At 36.5% G+C, this 22668-nt stretch overlaps 1 protein-coding gene across 1 annotated transcript; it reads right to left on the reverse strand.

Moving 5' to 3' along the window:
* Nucleotides 1–409: 409 nt before the first annotated feature.
* LOC135226362 (hemocyte protein-glutamine gamma-glutamyltransferase-like) lies at nucleotides 410–21585 on the reverse strand. Its single transcript, XM_064265827.1, has 17 exons — nucleotides 21473–21585; nucleotides 20069–20208; nucleotides 15691–15897; nucleotides 15201–15331; nucleotides 13790–13931; nucleotides 13100–13164; nucleotides 12348–12509; nucleotides 11862–12036; nucleotides 11113–11227; nucleotides 10167–10318; nucleotides 9345–9513; nucleotides 8681–8827; nucleotides 8144–8267; nucleotides 7703–7826; nucleotides 7109–7269; nucleotides 1778–1914; nucleotides 410–1118 (listed from the first exon to the last, which is right to left on the reverse strand). Exons 2-17 carry the CDS (start codon nucleotides 20205–20207, stop codon nucleotides 968–970), a joined length of 2301 nt encoding a protein of 766 aa, XP_064121897.1. The 5' UTR covers nucleotide 20208; nucleotides 21473–21585; the 3' UTR covers nucleotides 410–967.
* Between the last annotated feature and the right edge of the window lie 1083 nt (nucleotides 21586–22668).

Raw genomic sequence — 22668 nt, forward strand, 5'->3', positions numbered from 1 at the left:
GCTCGTAAGCAATAGTCGTTAAGCCTATACCACAGAAACCATTTCTTTCAATATACTTTTTCATTAAAGTTTTTTTTTAAACTTTCTAATGCTTAGAAAGTTCAAGATAGGAGAGCCTACAGCCAGTAGGAATGTTTATGTATGTATGTATGAATTTTTATCACATCAGCGTGATTCATATACATTCATTAAGCTACAAATGTCCTTTGATATCCAATTCACTCTACCTCGGAATTAATATATTTACATATATGTTAACCGGAGGGGAATTCTTTTGTTGATAATAATTTCTTCCTCTCGTGGATTCTAACCAGCGCACAGAAGAGAAATCAGGACTTCAGTGACGTCTTTACCGACTCGGCCAACAAGTGTTTGTGTTGGTACACAAATGAAATTGAAACAAGTAAAATAATTAAAACTGAAAATTATTATTCCAAGAAGTTTTTTTTATTCATGATTTTGCTTTCAGTACATAATCTGTTCTTTTCATAACTTAATTCAGCATTTTAACTGTATTCTTGAGCCTTAAGGAAAAGCAACTTTGGAACTAAAGGTTTTATAGCACGAATAAATAAACTGAGAATTGTAGAGGTTTTTCAATTTATATATACATATACATATACTATATATATATATATATATATATATTATATATATATATATATATATATATATATATACATACATATATATATATATATATATATATATGAATAGTCATGATCCAATAGTTTTATATATATATATATATATATATATATATATATATATATATATATATATATATATATATTCATATATAAAAACTTCTACATCTCAGGAGCCCACCCACACATCCTCCTCACTCCTACCATCCTAGATTCAACCCAGCCTTGTGCTGGCAAGGTCTCTTGCTCTCCAACAGCCCGGTATACTATAATCCCTTTGCCTTGACTATTGGAGAGAGTTGAGAGCCACTGGTTCTAATCTATCCTTCCGGGCTAAAGATGTCGACGTTGACGGAACCTGTCAAGTCACGGAGCTCGGTGGAATTGAAGGTGCCCACTATGGTGCAGCTGTTCTCCTTCTTCGGGTAGAGCTTCATCTCGTACTCCATCTTTCCCTTGGCTGGGACGTTGCTGTTCGGAAAAAGCATTATTTTATTATTAAAGTAGAGAAAAGGTTAAAAAAGATTATTATTATTACTTCATAGAAGATAATGGTTATTTCAGCCACGTTTATTTTGTACAGAAACTTCTCTATTCTTGTTATTACCGACTTTTCTTCTGAACTCAAATGGGGGATTCATGTCAAAATCGTGGTATTTGTCAAATTGTACAGCATTTCTATTCCATTTGACAAATGCCACGTTTTTTACATGAATCCCACATTTGGCGTTTTAATATCCAACTTGAGTACAGAAGGAAAGTCAGTAATAAGAAGAATAGAGAAACTTCTATAGAAAATAAACGTGGCTAAAATAGCCATTATTTTCAATAAAACCTGTGTTAATGAAGGTCTTCTTCCAACATACTATTTTTATTATTATTGGAAAGGCAAACCCATAATAGTATGTCTGTTTGATTTTGTTATTTAAAACATAAAGCAAATAACAAATAACAAAATCAAACAGGCATACTATTGTGGATTAAATTTTCCATATTATTGACTCATGTGTTTATGAGTTTTCTTTGGATTATTATTATTATTATTATTATTATTATTATTATTATTATTATTATTATTATTATTATTATTAACACCCCGAAAAACCAGCTTCACGCATCTTCTCACATACCCGAGGGGGATAGTCTTAGGCCTGACGAGCCCAGGGGCGTCCACCACGAGGGAGCACTTCGTCAGGGTCGTGGCCAGAGGGTTCGTGAAGAAGAACCTGACTCCCAGGGGCTTGTCCACCAGTGCCTCTGTCGTCACCTACGAAAGAAAAAGGAATTTATGCCAGAGGGGCATTAATTATTTGCACTGGTTTGTGTTCTTGGTAATATTTTAATGTCAACAAAAAGATTTTATCTTGTATAGTGACGACTTTTGAGGGCAAGAGAGAGTGAGTTTTCCTTGCTATAGTGACATGACTTTTGATGCCAAGAAAGAGAGAGTTTACTTCGTCATAGTGACGTGACGTTTTAGGTCAATAAAAAGAGTTTACCTTGCTACAGTGACATGACTTCTGAAGCCAAGGAAGAGAGCGTTTACATTGTTATAGTGACATGACTTCTGAAGACAAGAAAGAGATCGGTTATCTTGTTATAGTGACATGATTTCTGAAGCCAAGAAAGAAATCGTTTACCTTGTTATAGTGACATGACTTCTGAAGTCAAGAAAGAGATGAGTTTACCTTGTTATAGTGACATGACTTCTGAAAGCCAAGCAAAAGAAGTTGGAGTTTAACCTTGGTTATAGTTTTGGAAAAAAAAAAAAAACCAAATGGGGGAAAAAAAAAAACCCCCTTTTTTCCCCCCTGGAAGCCCCAAAGGGGAAAAAAAAAAAAAAAGAAAGAGGGGTTTTTTTAACCTTTTTTGGGGCCCCCCCCTTAAAAAAAAAAATAAAAAAAAGTGACATACTTTCTGTACCAAGAAAGAGAGAGTTTTACCGTTGCCTTTTATAGTGACATGACTTTTGCGGCCAAAAGAAAAAGAGCAATTTTTACCGTTGTTATAGTGACATGACTTCTGAAAGCCAGAAAGAGTGAGTTTTCCTTGTTATAGTGACATGACTTCTGAAGCCAAGAAAGAAGAGAGTTTACCCTTGCCTATAAAGTGACATGACTTCTGAAAGGCCAAAGAAAGAGAGAGTTTTACCCTTGTTATAGTGACATTGAACTTCCTGAAGCCAAAGAAAGAGAGAGTTTGCCTTGTTATAGTGACATGACTTCCGAAGTCAAGAAAGAGAGAGTTTACATTGCTATAGTGACATGACTTCTGAAGCCAAGAAAGAGAGAGTTTACCTTGTTATAGTGACATGACTTCTGAAGCCAAGAAAGAGAGAGTTTACCTTGTTATAGCGACATGACTTCTGAAGCCAAGAAAGAGAGAGACTTTACCTTGGTATAGTGACATGACTTCTGAAGCCAAGAAAGAGAGAGTTTACTTGTCATAGTGACATGACTTTTGACGCCAAGAAAAAGAGCGTTTACCTTGTTATAGTGACATGACTTCTGAAGCAAAGAAAGAGAGAGAGTTTACCTTGTTATAGTGACATGACTTCTGAAGCCAAGAAAGAGAGCGATTACCTTGTCATAGTGACGTGACTTCTGAAGCTAAGAAAGATAGAGTTTACCTTGTTATAGTGACAAGACTTCTTGTAGCCAAGAAAGAAAATTTCCTTGTTATAGTGACATGACTTCTGAAGCCAAGAAAGAGAGTTTACCTTGTTTTAGTGACATGACTTCTGTAGCCAAGAAAGAGAGAGTTTACCTTGTTATAGTGACATGACTTCTAAGCCAAGAAAGAGAGAGTTTACCTTGTTATAGTGACATGACTTCTGTAGCCAAGAAAGAGAGCGTTTACCTTGTTATAGTGACATGACTTTTAAAGCCAAGAAAGAGAGAGTTTACCTTGTTATAGTGACATGACTTCTGCAGCCAAGAAAGAGAGAGTTTACCTTGTTATAGTGACAAGACTTCTGTAGCCAAAGAAGAGAGTTTTCCTTGTTATAGTGACATGACTTCTGAAGCCAAGAAAGAGAGTTTACCTTGTTATAGTGACATGACTTCCGAAGTCAAGAAAGAAAGAGTTTACATTGCTATAGTGACATGACTTCTGAAGCCAAGAAAGAGAGAGTTTACCTTGTTATAGTGACTTGACTTCTGAAGCCAAGAAAGAGAGCGTTTACCTTGTTATAGCGACATGACTTCTGAAGCCAAGAAAGAGAGAGACTTTACCTTGTTATAGTGACATGACGTTCTGAAGCCAAGAAAGAGAGAGTTTACCTTGTCATAGTGACATGACTTTTGACGCCAAGAAAAAGAGCGTTTACCTTGTTATAGTGACATGACATCTGAAATCAAGAAAGAGAGAGTTTACCTTGTTATAGTGACATGACTTCTGAAGCCAAGAAAGAGAGCGATTACCTTGTTCATAGTGACGTGACTTCTGAAGCCAAGAAAGAGAGAGTTTACCTTGTTATAGTGACAAGACTTCTGTAGCCAAGAAAGAGAGTTTACCTTGTTTTACTGACATGACTTTTAAAGCCAAGAAAGAGAGAGTTTACCTTGTTATAGTGACATGACTACTAAAGCCAAGAAAGAAAGAGTTTACCTTGTTATAGTGACATGACTTCTGTATCCAAGAAAGAGAGCGTTTACCTTGTTATAGTGACATGACTTCTGAAGCCAAGAAAGAGAGACTTTACCTTGTTATAGTGACAAGACTTCTGTAGCCAAGAAAGAGAGTTTTCCTTGATATAGTGACATGACTTCTGAAGCCAAGAATGAGAGTTTACCTTGTTTTAGTGACATGACTTCTGAAGCCAAGAAAGAGAGAGTTTACCTTTTTATAGTGACATGACTTCTGAAGCCAAGAAAGAGAGAGTTTTACCTTTTTATAGTGACATGACTTCTGTAGCCAAGAAGAGAGAGTTTACCTTTTTTATAGTGACATGACTTCTGTAGTAAAGAAAGAGAGAGTTTACCTGTTATAGTGACATGACTTCTGTAGCCAAGAAAGAGAGAGTTTACCTTTTTATAGTGACATGACTTCTGAAGCCAAGAAAGAGAGAGTTTACCTTTTTATAGTGACATGACTTCTGTAGCCAAGAAAGAGAGAGTTTACCTTTTTATAGTGACACGACTTCTGTAGCCAAGAAAGAGAGAGTTTACCTTGTTTTAGTGACATGACTTCTGTAGCCAAGAAAGAGAGAGTTTACCTTTTTATAGTGACATGACTTCTGAAGCCAAGAAAGAGAGAGTTTACCTTTTTATTGTGACATGACTTCTGTAGCCAAGAAAGAGAGAGTTTACCTTGTTATAGTGACATGACTTCTGTAGCCAAGAAAGAGAGAGTTTACCCTTTTTATAGTGACATGACTTCTGAACAAAGAAAGAGAGAGTTTTACCTTGTTATAGTGACTGACTTCTGTAGCCAAGAAAGAAGAAGAGTTTACCTTTTTATAGTTGACATGACTTTCCTGAAGCCAAAGAAAGAGAGAGTTTACCTTTTTTTATAGTGACATGACTTCTGTAGCCAAGAAAGAGAGAGTTTACCTTGTATGTGACATGACTTCTGTATCCAAGAAAGAGAGAGTTTTACCTTGTTAGTTATAGTTTGACTATAGTGACAATGACCTTTTCTGAGCCAAGAAGAGAGAGTTTTACGTTGTTATAGCTTGACTTTTGACGCCAAGAGAGAGAGAGAGTTTACCTTGTTATAGTGACATGACTTCTGTAGCCAAGAAAGAGAGAGTTTACCTTGTTATAGTATCAAGACTTCTAACGCCAAGAAAGAGAGAATTATTTTACTTTGTTATAGTGACAAGACTTCTGAAGTCAAGAAAGAGAGAGTTTACCTTGTTATAGTGACATGACTTCTGAAGCCAAGAAAGAGAGAGTTACCTTGTTATAGTGACAAGACTTCTGAAGTCAAGAAAGAGAGAGTTTACCTTGATATAGTGACATGATTTCTGAAGCCAAGAAAGAGAGAGTTTACGTTGTTATAGTGACTTGACTTCTGAAGCCAAGAAAGAGAGAGTTTACCTTGTTATAGTGACATGACTTTTAACGCCAAGAGAGAGAGAGAGCATTACATTGTTATAGTGACATGACTTCTGAAGCCAAGAAAGAGAGAGTTTACCTTGTTATAGTGACATGACCTCTGAAGCCAAGAAAGAGAGAGTTTACCTTGTTATAGTGACATGACTTCTGAAGCCAAGAAAGAGAGAGTTTACCTTGTTATAGTGACAAGACTTCTGAAGCCAAGAAAGAGAGAGTTTACCTTGTTATAGTGACATGACTTCTGAAGCCAAGAAAGAGATCGTTTACCTTGCTATAGTGACATGACTTCTGAAGCCAAGAAAGAGAGCATTTACCTGATATAGTGAAATGAGTTCTCAAGCCAAGGAATAGAAAGTTCACCTTGTTACAGTGACATGAGTTCTGAAGCGCAGAAAAATAGTTTACCTTGTTATAGTGAAATGACTTCTGAAGCCAAGAAAGAGATTGCTTATCTTGTTATAGTGACATAACTTCTGAAGCCAAGAGAGAGCATTACCTTGTTATAGTGACATGACTTCTGAAGCCAAGAAAGAGAGAGTTTACCTTGTTATAGTGACATGATTTCTTAAGCCAAGAAAGAGAGAGTTTACCTTGTTATAGTGACATGACTTCTGAAGCCAAGAAAGAGAGAGTTTACCTTGCTATAGTGACATGACTTCTGAAGCCAAGAAAGAGAGAGTTTACCTTGTTATAGTGACATGACTTCTGAAGCCAAGAAAGAGAGCGTTTACCTTGTTATAGTGACATGACTTCTGAAGCCAAGAAAGAGAGAGTTTACCTTGTTATAGTGACATGACTTCTGTAGCCAAGAAAGAGAGAGTTTACCTTGTTATAGTGACATGACTTCTGAAGCCAAGAAAGAGATAGTTTACCTTGTTATAGTGACAAGACTTCTGAAGTCAAGAAAGAGAGAGTTTACCTTGTTATAGTGACAAGACTTCTGAAGCCAAGAAAAAGAGAGCTTACCTTGTTATAGTGACTTGACTTCTGAAGCCAAGAAAGAGAGAGTTTGCCTTGTTAAAGTGACATGATTTCTGAAGCCAAGAAAGAGAGAGTTTACCTTGTTATAGTGACATGACTTCTGAAGCCAAGAAAGAGAGAGTTTACCTTGTTATAGTGACATGACTTTTGATGCCACGAGAGAGAGAGAGGTAACCTTGTTATAGTGGCATGACTCTTGTCGCCAAGAAAGAGAGAGTTTACCTTGTTATAGTGACATGAGTTCTAAAGCCAAGGAATAGAAAGTTTACCTTGTTACAGTGACATGAGTTCTGAAGCCCAGAAAAATAGTTTACCTTGTTATAGTGAAATGACTTCTGAAGCCAAGAAAGAGATCGTTTACCTTGTTATAGTTACAAGATTTCTGAAGGCAAGAGAGAGACCGTAGCACTGGGAACTCACCTCAATACGCATGTCGGGTTTGATGACCTGGAACTTGTCTTCGCCCACCCAGGAGAAGGACGTCTCCTTCACGTTGCAAATGGCCACCAGTTTGATCATGGCGTGTTCCACCAGCAGGGGATAGTAGTCTTTGTACTTCACTGGGAGCGTTAGTGTCTTTGCTGTGGTTGGGAATGAACAAATAAGTAAAAAAAAATAAAGAGGTCTTCATCTAATATATTTCTTAAGGTTCATTGTAAGATATATGTCAGAAGTTATGAGGATTTGTGGTCCTTTTATTCTGATCTACGGTATAGAAAAGGTTAATGAGAATATATACATATATATATACATATATATATATGGAAATACACCCATATGCATACATATACACAATGTACCAGTAACAGCAGAAGGCTTATATTAAGACCAATTTTTTTTTACATCACTCAAAAGAGAGCGAGACTCCCAAAAATATCATACTTATGAACACGCAACAGGCACCACTGCTTAGAGAGAGAGAGAGAGAGAGAGAGAGAGAGAGAGAGAGAGAGAGAGAGACTATAAAAGCACACACAAACAAAAGACAGACAAACAAAAGAGAAGTTTACTCACTTTCATTCGGCTTCAGCACAAATTCTCCCTCGGCTCTGGTGATGGGATAAGCCTTGGCTCCTGTGTAGTAGGTGCTGCTGGCAGTCAGCAGGGAGGTCACGGTTCTGTTGGCATCGCCGACGTTCTGTGGCATGGAGAGAGAGAGAGAGAGAGTTGATTACTAAGCTGTATAGGATGACTGATGGACACACACACACATACAATTTATACATGATGACATTGGATCGTTTTTCTGGTTCGCTTCGGAGAAGAATTTTTCTCTTTACTATCATAACTTGTATGAAAAACTAACTAAACTATGATTTACTATAGCTATAATCTTAATTTACTATAACTGTAACTATAATTTATCATAACTATAACTATAATCTATTATAACTATAACTAAAACTATCATTTCCATTCTGCAGTTACACTCTGGAGGGGCAAACTAAAACACACCTTCATCGTCACAGTGATAGCGAAGTCTTCTCCGATGGGAACCCTCTCGACGTCTTTGATGTTAAATTCGACGTCCTCTATCGCCTCCGACGGGAGTCGGAAGGCATGGCGAGCAGCGCGACTCCTACAGAAACAAATAGATAAGTAAATCAATAGACACATTATGAAAATAAACGTAATGAATGACGACAACTCGAGGATTTATAGCCGTTAGTTATCGGAGGAACAAAACTGACATGAAAATGTTTTAGGCACGTCGATCATAAGAAAAAAAAAGAATAAATAAATACTTTAGGCAGGTCGACCCCATAGCAAAGTATTTTATGCACGTCGACCCCCAGAAAAAAAATTAAAAACAACAAAATATTTTAGGCAGGTCGATCCTAAAACAAACACTGGAAGACGAAGATCATCTACAGAAATGACATGACAATATTCCAGGCACGTCAACCCTAAGAAAACCCCAAGAGCAACAAAAAACTTTAGGCAGGTCGATCCTAACGTAAACAAACCACGTTTGAAAAAACACAAATTCACCGTCTGGCAGCAGTGTACAGCGTGAGCCTCTCTGCACGACTCCCTTCGCTTGGCTTGTACTCCTGTGTGATGTCCTCTCTGTCATTCTTGTTGAATCCTCCACTTTCGACATTTCCGATGGCCTTGGTCAGCACTTGCTTGCCAACGCTGCATTGTAGGAAAGCTTATTACTTTAGAATCTGGTTATTAAATCATTCTATGGCTAAGTTCTATGGTTATGACATAATTCTGTAGCTAAATTCAATGGTAATCTCATAATTCTATAGCTTAGGAAAAGTAGTGTCTCAGAATATGGCTGTGACATAATTCTGTAGCTAAATTCTATGGTTATCACATAAATCTGTAGCTAGATTCTAGCTAAGGAAACTTCACTCTTACCAGAGTAGCCATAAAGATAAAGTTGAAAACCTTCTGAAACCCATCCAAATAAAGTATCATAACAAGAAGCACAAGTCTTAGTTCAATTACCCACAGAAATCTATGATAACTTCCTTCTCCACAGAAGGATCAGTGACCCTGGTATTTGTGACGCCAAGGTCACAAGTACCAGTCATTCTTCCTACTACAGAAAACACAGTCGTCTCGTTTGCAAGTTTCCTGAGACCTAAGTAAGAGAACTTTCACCCTACAAAATGGAATAGAAGTCTTGGTGTTCAAGACTCACTGGAATTGGTTGGAGCTGAGTTTCTTGAAGCCATCTGGAGCCCCGTCGTCGACTTGCCAGTGGACGACATCGGCGTTGACTTCAGCCAAGACGAATGGGACGTCGTATTTGAAGTGCATCTGGCCTTGGCGAATAGCTTCGTGTGATGCAGGACCACACTGGTACACGCCTGTATGAAATTAGATTATTTATTGAGTGAATGCGCCTCACTGTCAAAGTTCTCAGTTCCAGGGTTCCTTCATCAGGAGAAAGTAAAGCTGGAATTCACAGAACCTGGTGCATTCAGAAAGTTTAAGAGATATTAAAGTCGTTTTTATATTATAAAGGAAACTTCAGAACGGATCACGTGGTACGTTGAATGTTAACTGATTAGTTCAATCTCTGTAACAACATTTGTAGGGGTCCTATAACTTCCCACTTCAGTATGCTGGAAGGAGCAATTCTGTAGGGGGAAGTGGTGGGTACTGCAATCTCCCCTCAAAAGAATTTCAAGTATGTAGGTGAGAATATTGTAGACAATTGTAACAAGAACAAAGTGGCTGATTAAAGACGTATTATGTAGAATTCAGTAATTAGTATCGAAATCGTTTAGTAATTATGATTGGGAAAAGGTATGCTTCTTAATCATATAGTAATACAGACTTAAAATTTACCATTCTCTTTTACAGGTATGTTGATATCAAAGTGAGCAGTAATTGTTACTGTGAGATATCCAGACACATCCCGGAAAGCATTGTTAAAGAACTGAGTTCCAGAAGTGGTAGGTTAAGGCTACTCGAAATTTCCAGAATCTTATCAATAAATGAAACTTCCCTATCTTACCATCACTAGTTTCCTGGGGAGTAGCATCAATGACTTGCCAGCCTCCATAACCATCTGGAAGATCTGGACGAGCCATCCAGACGTCATTCCAGACATGGAAATTCCAGATTGAGTCACGTTCTCCTTCTGGATTTGGACCAGTGGAGTTGTAACTGGGGGGATAAATGATTGTCAAAGATGCAGTAGAAAATAATCTGCATTTAGTGAATGTCATCAAATCTATAATTGCTATTTTTAAAACAATATATCGTGCATATTGACAAATTTGGATGTTGTTGCTTAAACCGAGGGACTTTAGTTTTTTTAAGATTTTCTCATGAAACAGGACGTTCTCAAGTCTGATTCTCCCATAATATCACTTCAACAGAAGAATCCTGACAATAAGTTCCTGCTAGGCAAGATTTTCAATTTCCTTTGATGGATGACCTTCTTCAGTTGAACTGACTTATGAAATCTATGCTGCCAAGCCAAGCACTGGATCACTTCAGGCCATTGAACACTTCAGACAGTGAAAAGAGGGAGTTTGAGAGATTGGGCAGCAAGATAGAGAGAAAAAGAAAAGAAAGGGATTGAAATACAGCGAAATTAGGGTGGAATTAGGTGAAACCCCCAACAGGAATAATAGTTAGAGAGGTTGGACATGAAGATTGAAGAAAAGAAGCATGAATGGAAGAAAAGTAAAATGCTAAAAAGTGGGTGCAACTATAGGCTGTTGAGACTGCAAACACCCTCAAGTAATGTATGCAGTACACCACGTGATACTCCCCCACAAGGTTCTTCAGCTGGGTACTGTTACATTTCAATGACCTCGTAAGGTTGTTCATTACTATCTGAAAATTTTCAGTTACTTTTAACTTGCATTAAGGTCTGTGACATCTAGACAGGACAAAGAAGAATAATGAAGTTAGCTGATATCTAAATGACAGTGACGATGTCGAGTACTTACCGGTACTCCTCACCATCCTTATCAAAGTACTCGTCGATGGTGAGAGACCCATTGGTGTCGTGGGCTGAGTTGAGGTTAGTGACCACTCGAGCTGGTAGTCCAAGAGCCCTGCAAACTGAGATAAAAACAGGTCTTTCAGCTTTTATCATTCAGAGGGCTGGTGGATTATATGATTTAGAACAGTGTCTCTTTGTGACCAGAAACTGACATATAATTGTAAAAAGACCTGGAACAACAGTGTCTCTTTGTGACCAGAAACAGACTTATAATGCAGAAAGACTTGGTACAACAAAGTGTCTCTGCGACCAACCAGAAACTGATTTATAAATGCAGAAATATTTGGTGCAACAAAAAGTCTATTTGTGACCCTAAATTAATTTATGAATTCAGAACGACCTGGTACAACAGTGTCTCTTTGTGACCAGAAACAGACTTATAAATTCAGAAAGACTTGGTACAACAGAGTGGCATAGTGTCTCTTAGTGTCTCCTTGTGGCCCTAAATAACTCATTTATATAGAAAGACTTGGTACAACAATATATCTTTGTGACCATAAACCGACTTATAAATGCAGAAAGGTTTGGTATGACAGAGTTTGCTATGATTTAGGTCGTATACAGTGGCGTTTGGAGTTACATGCGATAAATATCTGTAATATCAGATCTCTGTAATTATGAAAAGATTTTTTACAATAAACCCATGATGGAATCTTAAAGAAACAGAAAGACATCAAGTATTTTGAGCCTTACCGGTGTTAACAACTGCAGCAAACACCCAACACTGCCCGTATTTAACTGGCTTCTGCGTACTGATGTATTGCTCCAGAATGGCAATGGAGCCTGTCCACTTGGTGGGTGCAGAGCCATCTTCGTAGTTTCCATCCCACCTGCCCATGATGACTCCGTTGTCGTCATTGCTGTTTACCTGCAAAAATAAATAAATTGATAAACAGGTGAAGTAAACATGCTTTTCACTGAAAGTCGAAGCCAGTTGCTATATATCTTATCATTGATTTCAATGTTTGATTAACTGGAGTTGTAATATCTTCCTTGTAAGTTGATTCTCAACCTTAAAAAGTATTTCTGGATGTTCCCACTGACTGCTAGTTAACTTATAAAAGTAACATTACCCTGCTCATTCTGATGAATGATTAACCCACTAAATATAATCAATGAGTTACTGGAAGATATTATCATCGCTGAAAAATTTGAAACTGATATGGAGTTCTCACTTACAATCCTGGAAATGGCTCTGGAAACCCGGATGGGATCACCTCTGTTCTCTGGGGCGACCTTAGCTTTCTCCATGAGAAGTACACAAGCTGGGAGCACAGCGTCATCGAACTGCCCAAATACCCAGTGTCTTCCACGGGCCGTTGGGTAGCTCCCGATCCACACCTTAATTTAAGTAAATAAAAGTGGTATTGATCTATAACTGGTACGGAACATGGGCTGTTCAAGTAACACTCAGTATTACTCATTGGATGAACTTTCACAAATCAGAAGGATATTGGAAATAAGTTTGTGCCCGTCAACTACTCAGCCATTCTTTCCATCTATATTGATTCATTAATTTGTTAATTTTCTAAATAATGATCTTTGTGTATTTCCCATTTGCCTTCTGTTACTTCTTTCAAATAAACACCATATTCTTTGGAAGCTTGAATTTCGGGTCAGTTACCCCTGTGGGCGTGTTCCATATGAACAGGGTTCATTTTTCAATAATAATGATAATAATCATGTATCATCTACTCTTTGAATATAAACAAATTCATTGAAATGGAATGTGAAATCCAGGCCAAAGGCTGGAATGTTAGGAAAGGACTCAGGAAAGCAAGATGGAAGGAAGAGAATATGAATGAAAGCACAAAAAAGGAAATGAAAAGGGTTTTCAGCTAGGGGCCAAAGGTAGGCTGCACAGAACCTTAAGTAATGCACTGACAGCACTAGCTAACCCACTACTGGCAAAATTCAAAATTAAATCTCACCTTTCCAACATCGTTCAAGATATATTCCTCTCGTTTGGCATCATCCGCCAAGTAGGTGTAGTCGCCTGTTGGTATGAAGTGTTAATTGAGACTTTTTATTATGAAAATACCTGGATCCTGCTCCAAATATCAACCAGCAGTGAAGGGTTATCGTGAGGCCAATATAGTCGTTTTTAAATGTTACTGAAGGTTGGAGAGTGGACTGCATACTTTTAGAATTCAAATATGAAAATACATAATATCTATTCTAGCTATCAATACTCAGAGAAGGATTTCGATAATGTCAAAATAGTCGTTCTTAAACACTGGTGAAGTTTGAAGAGTGGAGTGCATTCACATCATACTATCTGTAGATAGTAGACAACTGATGGATAGCTTAGATTAGGACTTAATTACTTAGAAGTGAGTTAAAGAAATATGAGTATAACTTATTTTGTTCATAATGATAATTTTACAGTTTTCTATAGTTCAGAATTAGCTAGAGTCCTGTAAACTCCATATTAAATTCACTGATACTTCTTATGCATGGAGAATGTCAACTAAGGATTTCAGGTCACAGCCGCACCATCTTCTAACTGTTATTCGGCAGTGAATGGTCTAATTATTCTGATGGCAATATAAGGCACCTTTCCAGAGAAGGTTTGAATATCAAGGACTTCACAACATAACATATCCCTCCTCACAACTCACGTTTGTTCCAAGGGTTGAAGAGAATGTAAGTCATCTGCTCCGACCTCATGAGATGCCTGGAGGCACCGTCTTTATCTCCTCGATCTGATAATTCAAAAGCGGTGCTCCAAAGACCTACAGGCGCTTCAGTTGGTATCTGGATCTGAAGTAGGGAACTAAGAGTATTGAACGTCCTTCTGAAGAAGGGTATGTTCTACATATAACAGGATGATAGTCCAATTCAGGGGAGCTAGAGATTGCTAGGTACAAAAGGCTTCTTTAAGAGTAATTCGCATTCACATACTGAAAGCATTAACTTTTCCCAGGAAAGGTATCTGGATCTGGAATATGGAACAAAGAGTCTTGAATGTTTCAGAGAAGGGTATTTTTCACGGGTAGCAGGGCAGCAAAATGTTCTTGAGAATGGTATGCTTTACACATTACAGGGCAGTTAAATGTTCTAGATAAGGGTATTTTTCACAGATATTAAGGCATTTAAATGTTCTAGAGAATTGTATTTAAGAGAAAACAGGATGATAGTCCAATGAAGAGGGACTAAGGTTGCTAGGTACAACAGGTTTCCTTAGAGTAATTTGCAGTTGCTTACAGAAATAATTATAGGATGGTACTCCAATTAAGAGGAGCTACGTAAAGCGGGTTTCTAAGTAAACATTTGCATTGAGCTACATTGATATTACCGGGAGACTGAGTTTAAACAGGACTGAAGGAATTTCATCACGGCTCAAAGAAAAAAATGCTGTTATTCTGCAAAGAACAGACCCCTAAATTCATAAGTATTTTGCAACTAAAGAAGCTAAATTTAGAATAACAAAATCAATTACTTCAAATATATACCGAAGACTACAAGGAAAAGAGGTAAAAATTAATCTTTAATTCAATTTCTATATTGAAGTGCCAAGCACAGAAAGGCTGGCGGCTAAGCTCATGTATTGGAAATATTAGAAGTATGTAAGTTCTATCTAAATAAAATAAAAAACTTACAATATAAAAACTGTAATAGGACCTCAGGAGTCCTTTTTAGACATTCCTGAATGCCCTCAGGTAACCAAAACTTCGACAGGAACCACATCCAAATCCTATCTAAATAAAAATAAAATTATTAAAAAACTGTCATAAGACCTTAGGAGTCCTCTTTAGACATTGCTGCATGACCTGAGGTCACATCCAAATCCTATCTAAATAAAGAAAAATAGAAAACTGTCATAAAGACCTCAGGAGTCCTCTTTAGACATTCCTTCATAACCTCAGGTCAATAAAATTTCGACAGGAACCACACCTAAGTCTTATCTAAATGAAATAAAAAAAACTTATAAAAAGCTGCAATAGGACCTAAGGAGTCCATTTAGACATTCCTGCATGACCTCAGGTCAACAACATCTCAACAGAAACCACAGACACTGAAATAACATACCTCCAGGGTGGCGCTGGTAGGAGCCTTCTCGTCAACCCTGACGTCCCAAATCTCGTGGTTCTTGTCAAACATTGTCTTCCCGCTGACTGTCAGCACTGCCTGGGTCCCATTCTGGGTGTTTGGCCTCGGGCCTGAGGGTAAGGAGAGAGAGGGAGGCCGGTGAAATAGGTACTACTTCAGTAGTCAGACGTTCTCAGTAATGGTACTTAGTCTAAACATAATTATGTATGTCTCTAGTTTTGAGTATGATATGAATAGGGGGCGGGTGTCCAACTAATGGTTTTCTTCTGGTGTGGACAAGTGAGATAGAGAGAGAGAGAGAGAGAGAGAATGTGTAATAAAGAATCAAGAGTAGAAGGTAGAGAGAGAGAGGGACCCTCAAACTACCCACATCCCCAACAAGAAACCCCAAATACCACCAACCACCAAAACCCCACAAAAGAATATTAAAATCAATCCCTCAGACTCTCGAATTCATTCTGTGACTCACCAAAGGACATGTAAATCTTCAGCTGATGCTGCTTCTTCAGGTCGACGTTCTTGTTGAAAGTGAGGGTGATGAGGAAGGTCCCGCCCCTTCGCAGGACCGAGACGTCCTTCCGACGTTCCAGGAGTTCGTACTTCTCGCAGTGGTGGTTGGCTGCATTTTCCTTGGCCCTGAAGTCCACTGAGAGGATCTTGGCTGGCTGGGAAGCGTCTGAAATTGAATGGGGAAATGAATATTTGAATTGAGATTCTCTTCTTCAGGTGAGGAACCACCGAGGCAGATGTCACATGTGAAAATCAGCCAGATTCTCGTCTAGAGAACAACAGAGACAGTTGTCATATGTGAAAATTCGTTAGATTCTTGTCAACTGAGCTACTGAGGCAGGTGTCAAATGTGAAAATTAGTTGGATTCTCATCTAGTGAGGCAATTGTCATATTTAAAAATCAGGCAGATTCTCGTCTAAGTGAACCACTGAGGTAGGTGTCATGTGAAAATTAATTAGATTCTTGTATAGTGAGCCACTGAGGCAGGTGTCATATGTGAAAATCAGCCAGATTCTCGTCTAGTTAACCACTTAGGCAGGAGTCATGAGTGAAAATTAGTTAGATTCTTGTATAGTGAGCCACTGAGGTAGGTGTCATATGTGAGAATCAGCCAGATTCTCGTCTAGTGAACCATTGAGGCAGGTGTCATTTGAAAATCAGCCAGATTCTCGTCTAGTGAACCACTGAGGTACGTGTCATATGTGAGAATAAGCGAGATTCTCGTCTAGTGAACAACAGAGGCAGGGTGTCATATGTGAAAATTCGTTAGATTCTTGTCAACTGAGCTACTGAGGCAGGTGTCATATGTGAAAATTAGTTGGATTCTCATCTAGTGAGGCAGGTGTCATATTTAAAAATCAGCCAGATTCTCGTCTAGTAAACCACTGAGGCAGGAGTCATGAGTGAAAATTAGTTAGATTCTTGTATAGTGAGCCACTGAGAAAGTTGTCATATGTGAAAATTTGTCAGTTTCTTGTCAGCTGAGCTACTGAGGCAGGTGTCGTATGTAAAAATTAGCTGGATTCTCATCTAGTGAGCTACTGAGGTAGGTGTCATATGTGATAATTACTTACAGAGTTCGATTCCCGTCAGGAGAGCCACTGAAAAGGGTTAGATTCTCCCTGTCAGATGAGCCATTGAGACAGGTGTCTTGTCAGAGAAGGAGCCATTGAGACAGATGAAAAATGACTGTCATGACGTAACAGGAATAGGATGAGATATGGAACATAGGGAAGAGGGAGATAAGTAGTTAAATGAAAATAGGTCAGGAGAAAGTGAACTGTGATTTTCACATGCAAGGGTTTATGCAAACCTGACCTAACCTTGGTGTTTGAAGTCCGTGAAGTGTGCTTGTCATGTATGCAAAGATTTGGAAATCTGAAATAGCCAGATCTACTTCTAACATAACCTATAAAATAAACAAAATCTTCTGTTTACAAATTCCTCCATAATATTGACCACAACTATATAATCGGTAAACTTTATTTCGTTTTAGCTTCCTGGAAAGTTGAACAAAATAGATTTGAAGTATTACGAAATAAAAAAGGACAATTGTATTTTGTATAACAAAACACAATAGCATTATGTACCGTGTGTTTTAATCCATACAATAAAATATTATTATACTAAAATTCATCTATATACGAGCTTTGTCAGTATGGGGTTTTTATTCTCTACGCAAACAAAAGGAATATATATAATATATATATATATATATATATATATATATATTATATATATATATATATGTGTGTGTGTATATTATTATATATATGTAATATATTAATTAAATATATATTATCTTATTGATATATATTTGTATATATTTAAATTAGTCCATAACATATGAATCTATTATATATATAATATATATAATATATATATAATATTAATGTATATATATATATTATTATATATATATATATATCTAATATTATTATTATATATATATTATATGTATGGTTGTATATTTAATATATATCATATATATATATATATTGTAATATATATACATAATATTATATATTAACATATAGATATATGTATATATATCTATTATATATATAATTTTGTTAAAAAAAATATATAACTATAATATATATCATATATATGCCATAAGAACACAAAGCGTTCTCTACGTATTCGTCTCCAATATCCGCTAAGTCAAGATAAAGGCCAATTCAGGTGTGCATCCGTTTTAACGAACCACTCGCAGTGCGACGCCATATAAAACGGTACAGAGCGAAAAGATAACGTAACGGTTTTTCTGTCTCTCGCTGAATGCACGTTCTCTCTCTCTCTCTCTCTCTGTGTGTCTCAGTCATTGCCATATATGGTCATATCCTGGGAGTATGGGTCTAGACCTATCAATAAACACATCCGGTTAAATTGATTACATCGGAAGCATTCAAATTTGCTCTCTCTCTATCTCTCTCTCTCTCTCCGATCAAGAGAGAGAGAGAAAGAGAGAGGATATATATAGTATATATATACTATTATATATATATATATGTATATATATATAATATATATCTATATATATATATATATATATATATAGAGAGAGAGAGAGAGAGAGAGAGAGAGAGAGAGAGAGAGAGAGAGAGAGAGAGAGAGAGAGCTGAAAAAACAATTACGGTTTATAAATTGATCGTGCATAAGAAATCAAAATAGATAATTAAGTAGACAGACTGATGGCCAATAGATAAATAGACAGAGATACAAGTACACAAAAAAATAAATAAGTGGATATTTATAGTAAATAGGTACATAGATAAACAGCTCTCTTATAGATAAATATGTAAGTAGACAAATAGATAATTAGAGAAACATATAAATAGACGGATAATTAGGCAAAAAATATTTAGACAGATAAGTAAATAGAAAGATAAATAGACAAATAGCTTATAGGTAAGCAGATAAATAGATAAATGAATAAATACTTCAACAGATAGATCGAGGCAGACAATAGACAAGGAGATGAATAGATTAATAGATAAATAGGTAGACAGTTGGATAACTTATAAATAAATAGACAAATAAACAAGTGGATAGACAAACAGATAGATTAATAAGTAAATAGATAAATATTTTACTTGTGGTCTAAATCAATAAACAAGCAAATGGATAAACATTTTAACTGACAAACAAATAAACAGACAAATAGATAAGTAGGTAAATAAATAAACAGAAAAATGTATAAATAAACAACTGGATAAATAGATATTTTACCCTGACAAATATACAAATAGACAAACAGCCAAACAAATAAACAAACAAACCAATAATCAACCAAATAGACTAACAGACAGATAAACAAATAGACAACAAGTAGATAATTATATAAACTGCCAAATAAATGAACACACTAATAGACCAACAGCCAAATAAATGAAAAGACAGACAAATAAACAGAAAAACAGACAAATAGACAAACAGCCAAATAAATAACCAAAAACACAAATAGAACACCCAATAGACAAACAGACAAATAGATAAATAAGTAGACAACTGGACAAACAACTAGATTAAAAGATAAACAGCCAAAGAAATTAGCAAATAAACAGCCAAATAGAAAAACAGACAAATAGATAAATAAGTAGACAACTGGACAAGCACATAGATTAATAATAGATAAACATCTAAATAAATGTACAAATAAACAGACAAATAGATAAATAAGTAGATAACTGGGTAAACACCTAGATTAACACATAAGCAGCCAAAGAAATGAACAATTAAGCAAAGAAACAGCTGAATAGACAAACAGGCAAATAGATAAATAAGTAGACGAGTAGACAAACACCTAGATTAACAAACAAACAGCCAAAGAAATGAACAAATAAACAGCCAAACAGACAAACAGCCAAAAAAGACAAAGAGACAAATGGATAAATAGATAGACAGCTGGACAAACATATATTTTAACAAATAAACAGTCAAACAGACAAACAGATAAACATCCAAATGGACAAACAGACGGATAGAAAAATAAGTAGACAACTGGACAAACGCCTACATTAAGAAACAAACAGCCAAATAAATGAACAAATAAGCACATAAACAGCCAAATAGACAAACAGACAAATAGATGAATAAGTAGACAGCTGGAGAAATACATAGGTTAACAAATAAACAGCCAAATAAATGAACAAATAAACAGACAAAAAGTCAACAAAACAGGTAAACAGACAAACAACCAAATAGACAAATAGACAAACTACCAAATAGACAAACAACCAAACAGACAAACATTCAAATAGACAAACAGCCAAACAGCCACAGAGACAAACAGACAAACAGTCAAATAAACAGGTAAACAGACAAACAGACGTACCTGTGGCATCGTTGGCGATTTCGTTGGCCTCGTTAATCAGGTCGTTCTCTTTGTCCTCTCGTCTCAGTTCGTCGTTGTCCCGCCGGAAGCGATCGGCCAGAGACTCGAAAAAGTCGCCCACGGAATCCAGGAACACCATCCTGTTGACATCGCGGTGGGAAGTAGGCATCACTTGGAATTGGGTTCACATTAAATTGAAATCGAGTGGAGTTTGTCCCACATAATATTGCAATCGTATGACCTTGGAATCAATTGGCATTGGGATCATTTGAAGTTGGTATCGCGGTGGGAATTTGGGATCACTTGGAATTGGACTGGAGGTCGCTTGGGGTAAATTGGCATCATTCGAAGTTGAAATCGCTCGGAATTTGGGTCGTGTTAAAGTGAAATAAAATGGAGTTTGTCTCTTATAATATCGCAATCGTATGGAATAGAAATCATATAGTTGGAACAACTTGGAATATGGATCATTTGGAATTGTAATCACTTGGAACTGGGGTAATTTGAAATTGTAATCACTTAGAATTGGTGTCATTTGTAGCTAAAATAACTTGGAATTCGGATTATTTGAAGTTGTAATCACTTGGATTTGGGGTCATTTGAAATTGCAATCACTTGGAATTGGTGTCATTTGTAGTTGAAATAATTTGGAATTCGGATTATTTGAAGTTGTAATCACTTGGAATTGGGGTCATTTGAAATTGTAATCACTTGGAATTAGGGTCATTTGAAGTTGTAATCACTTGAAATTGGGGTCATTTGAAGTTGTAATCACTTGGAAATGGGATCATTTATAGTTAAGACACATGCCAAACTATCCTTCTATGGGTCATAAATATCCTTTTATCTGACCTATGACCTTTTAAGGTCACGGGAGGAATTAAAACCCGCTTTTCGCGTCCGTAATCAACACACACACACACATACATATATAAAATATCAGAAACTTGTCCGGTTAAACGGAGCGTTCGGCCGGAAGGACCGGACGGGATTCATTATACGAGGCCGATACATTGTATTGTCGGATCAGGTCAGCTGTGACCAAATTAATTAAAGATCTAATTCCATTTTTAGCACGAATTTTGGAAACGGAAAATGATTCTATGAATTTGTTGAAACAGAATGAGTGGGGTGTTCATATCTGCATTTGTTTGATGGGGGCACAATTGAATTGTGTATATATATATGTGTGATATATATATATATATATATATATATATATATCTATATATATATATATATATATATACATGCATAAAAACCTATTTAAAGTTTTAATAAAATCTTACAAAAGTACATAACTAAATAAATTTGTAAACAAAATAAGCATAATGAAATACTTCATCAATCAGAACCCAAAAGAAAAATAATATAAAAATAAAAAATAAATTGTAAAAAACTTACGTGGATAAACACACTCAAAACAGAAGGTAGGAAACGAAATGCAACTGTGCCCAAACTCTTGATGCCCTCGACTAACGGTTATCAGCCAATGGACAATCATATATATCCTTTCTTACCTTCGGTTGCCAGTTAGCCTTTAATCGGTTTATTGACATCAGTGCTTGGGTTAGTATCCTTTTTTTGATAAGTGTCTTCTGTTCTTGTAATTTAATTTGAAGTTAATGGACCCTGTACCCTATAGGCTTCCTCTGTATGTATAGGGGTTTGTCTTCTGTATAATAATAATGATAATAATAATAATAATAATAATAATAATAATAATAATAATAATGAAAAAGTAAATCCACAATAATATGTCTGATCTTGTTATTTAAAATACAAAGCAGAGAGCTTTCGAAGACCTGCACGGTCCTCCTTGTCAATCAGATTGACAAAGATCATACATATTAATGTGGATTTACTTTTCCATTTTATTTTATTAACTCATGTGATTATGATGTTTCTTTGATCTAATATAATATAATATAATAATAATAAAATAATACTGATAATAATAATAATAATAATTAAACCATAAATCACATAGCTAGCGAATGTCTGGCACTTGCACAGAACCAATACAAAAAGAGGCATGATTCAGTGGCAAAAGCCCTCCACTGGAGCCTGTGCAAGAAACACCAACTACCTTGCAGTAATAAGTGGTACGAGCACCAACCTGAAGGAGTGATAGAAAACGATCAGGCAGAGATCCTCTGGGACTATGGTATCAGAACAGATAGGATGATACGTGCAAACAGACCAGACGTGACGTTGATTGACAAAATCAAGAGGAAAGTATCACTCATTGATGTCGCAATACCAGGGGACACCAGAGTTGAAGAGAAAGAGAGGGAAAAAATGGATAAGTATCAAGATCTGAAAATAGAAATAAGAAGGATATGGGATATGCCAGTGGAAACTGTACCCATAATCATAGGAACACTAGGCACGATCCCAAGACCCTTGAAAAGGAATCTGGAAAAACTAGAGGCTGAAGTAGCTCCAGGACCCGTGCAGAAGAGTGTGATCCTAGAAACGGCGCACATAGTAAGAAAAGTGATGGACTCCTAAGGAGGCAGGATGCAACCATTGAACCCCACACTATAAATACCACCCAGTCGAATTGGAGGACTGTGATAGACCAATAATAATAATAA

This window comes from Macrobrachium nipponense, chromosome 14 (genome assembly GCF_015104395.2).
Source record: "Macrobrachium nipponense isolate FS-2020 chromosome 14, ASM1510439v2, whole genome shotgun sequence".
NCBI lineage: Eukaryota > Metazoa > Arthropoda > Malacostraca > Decapoda > Palaemonidae > Macrobrachium > Macrobrachium nipponense.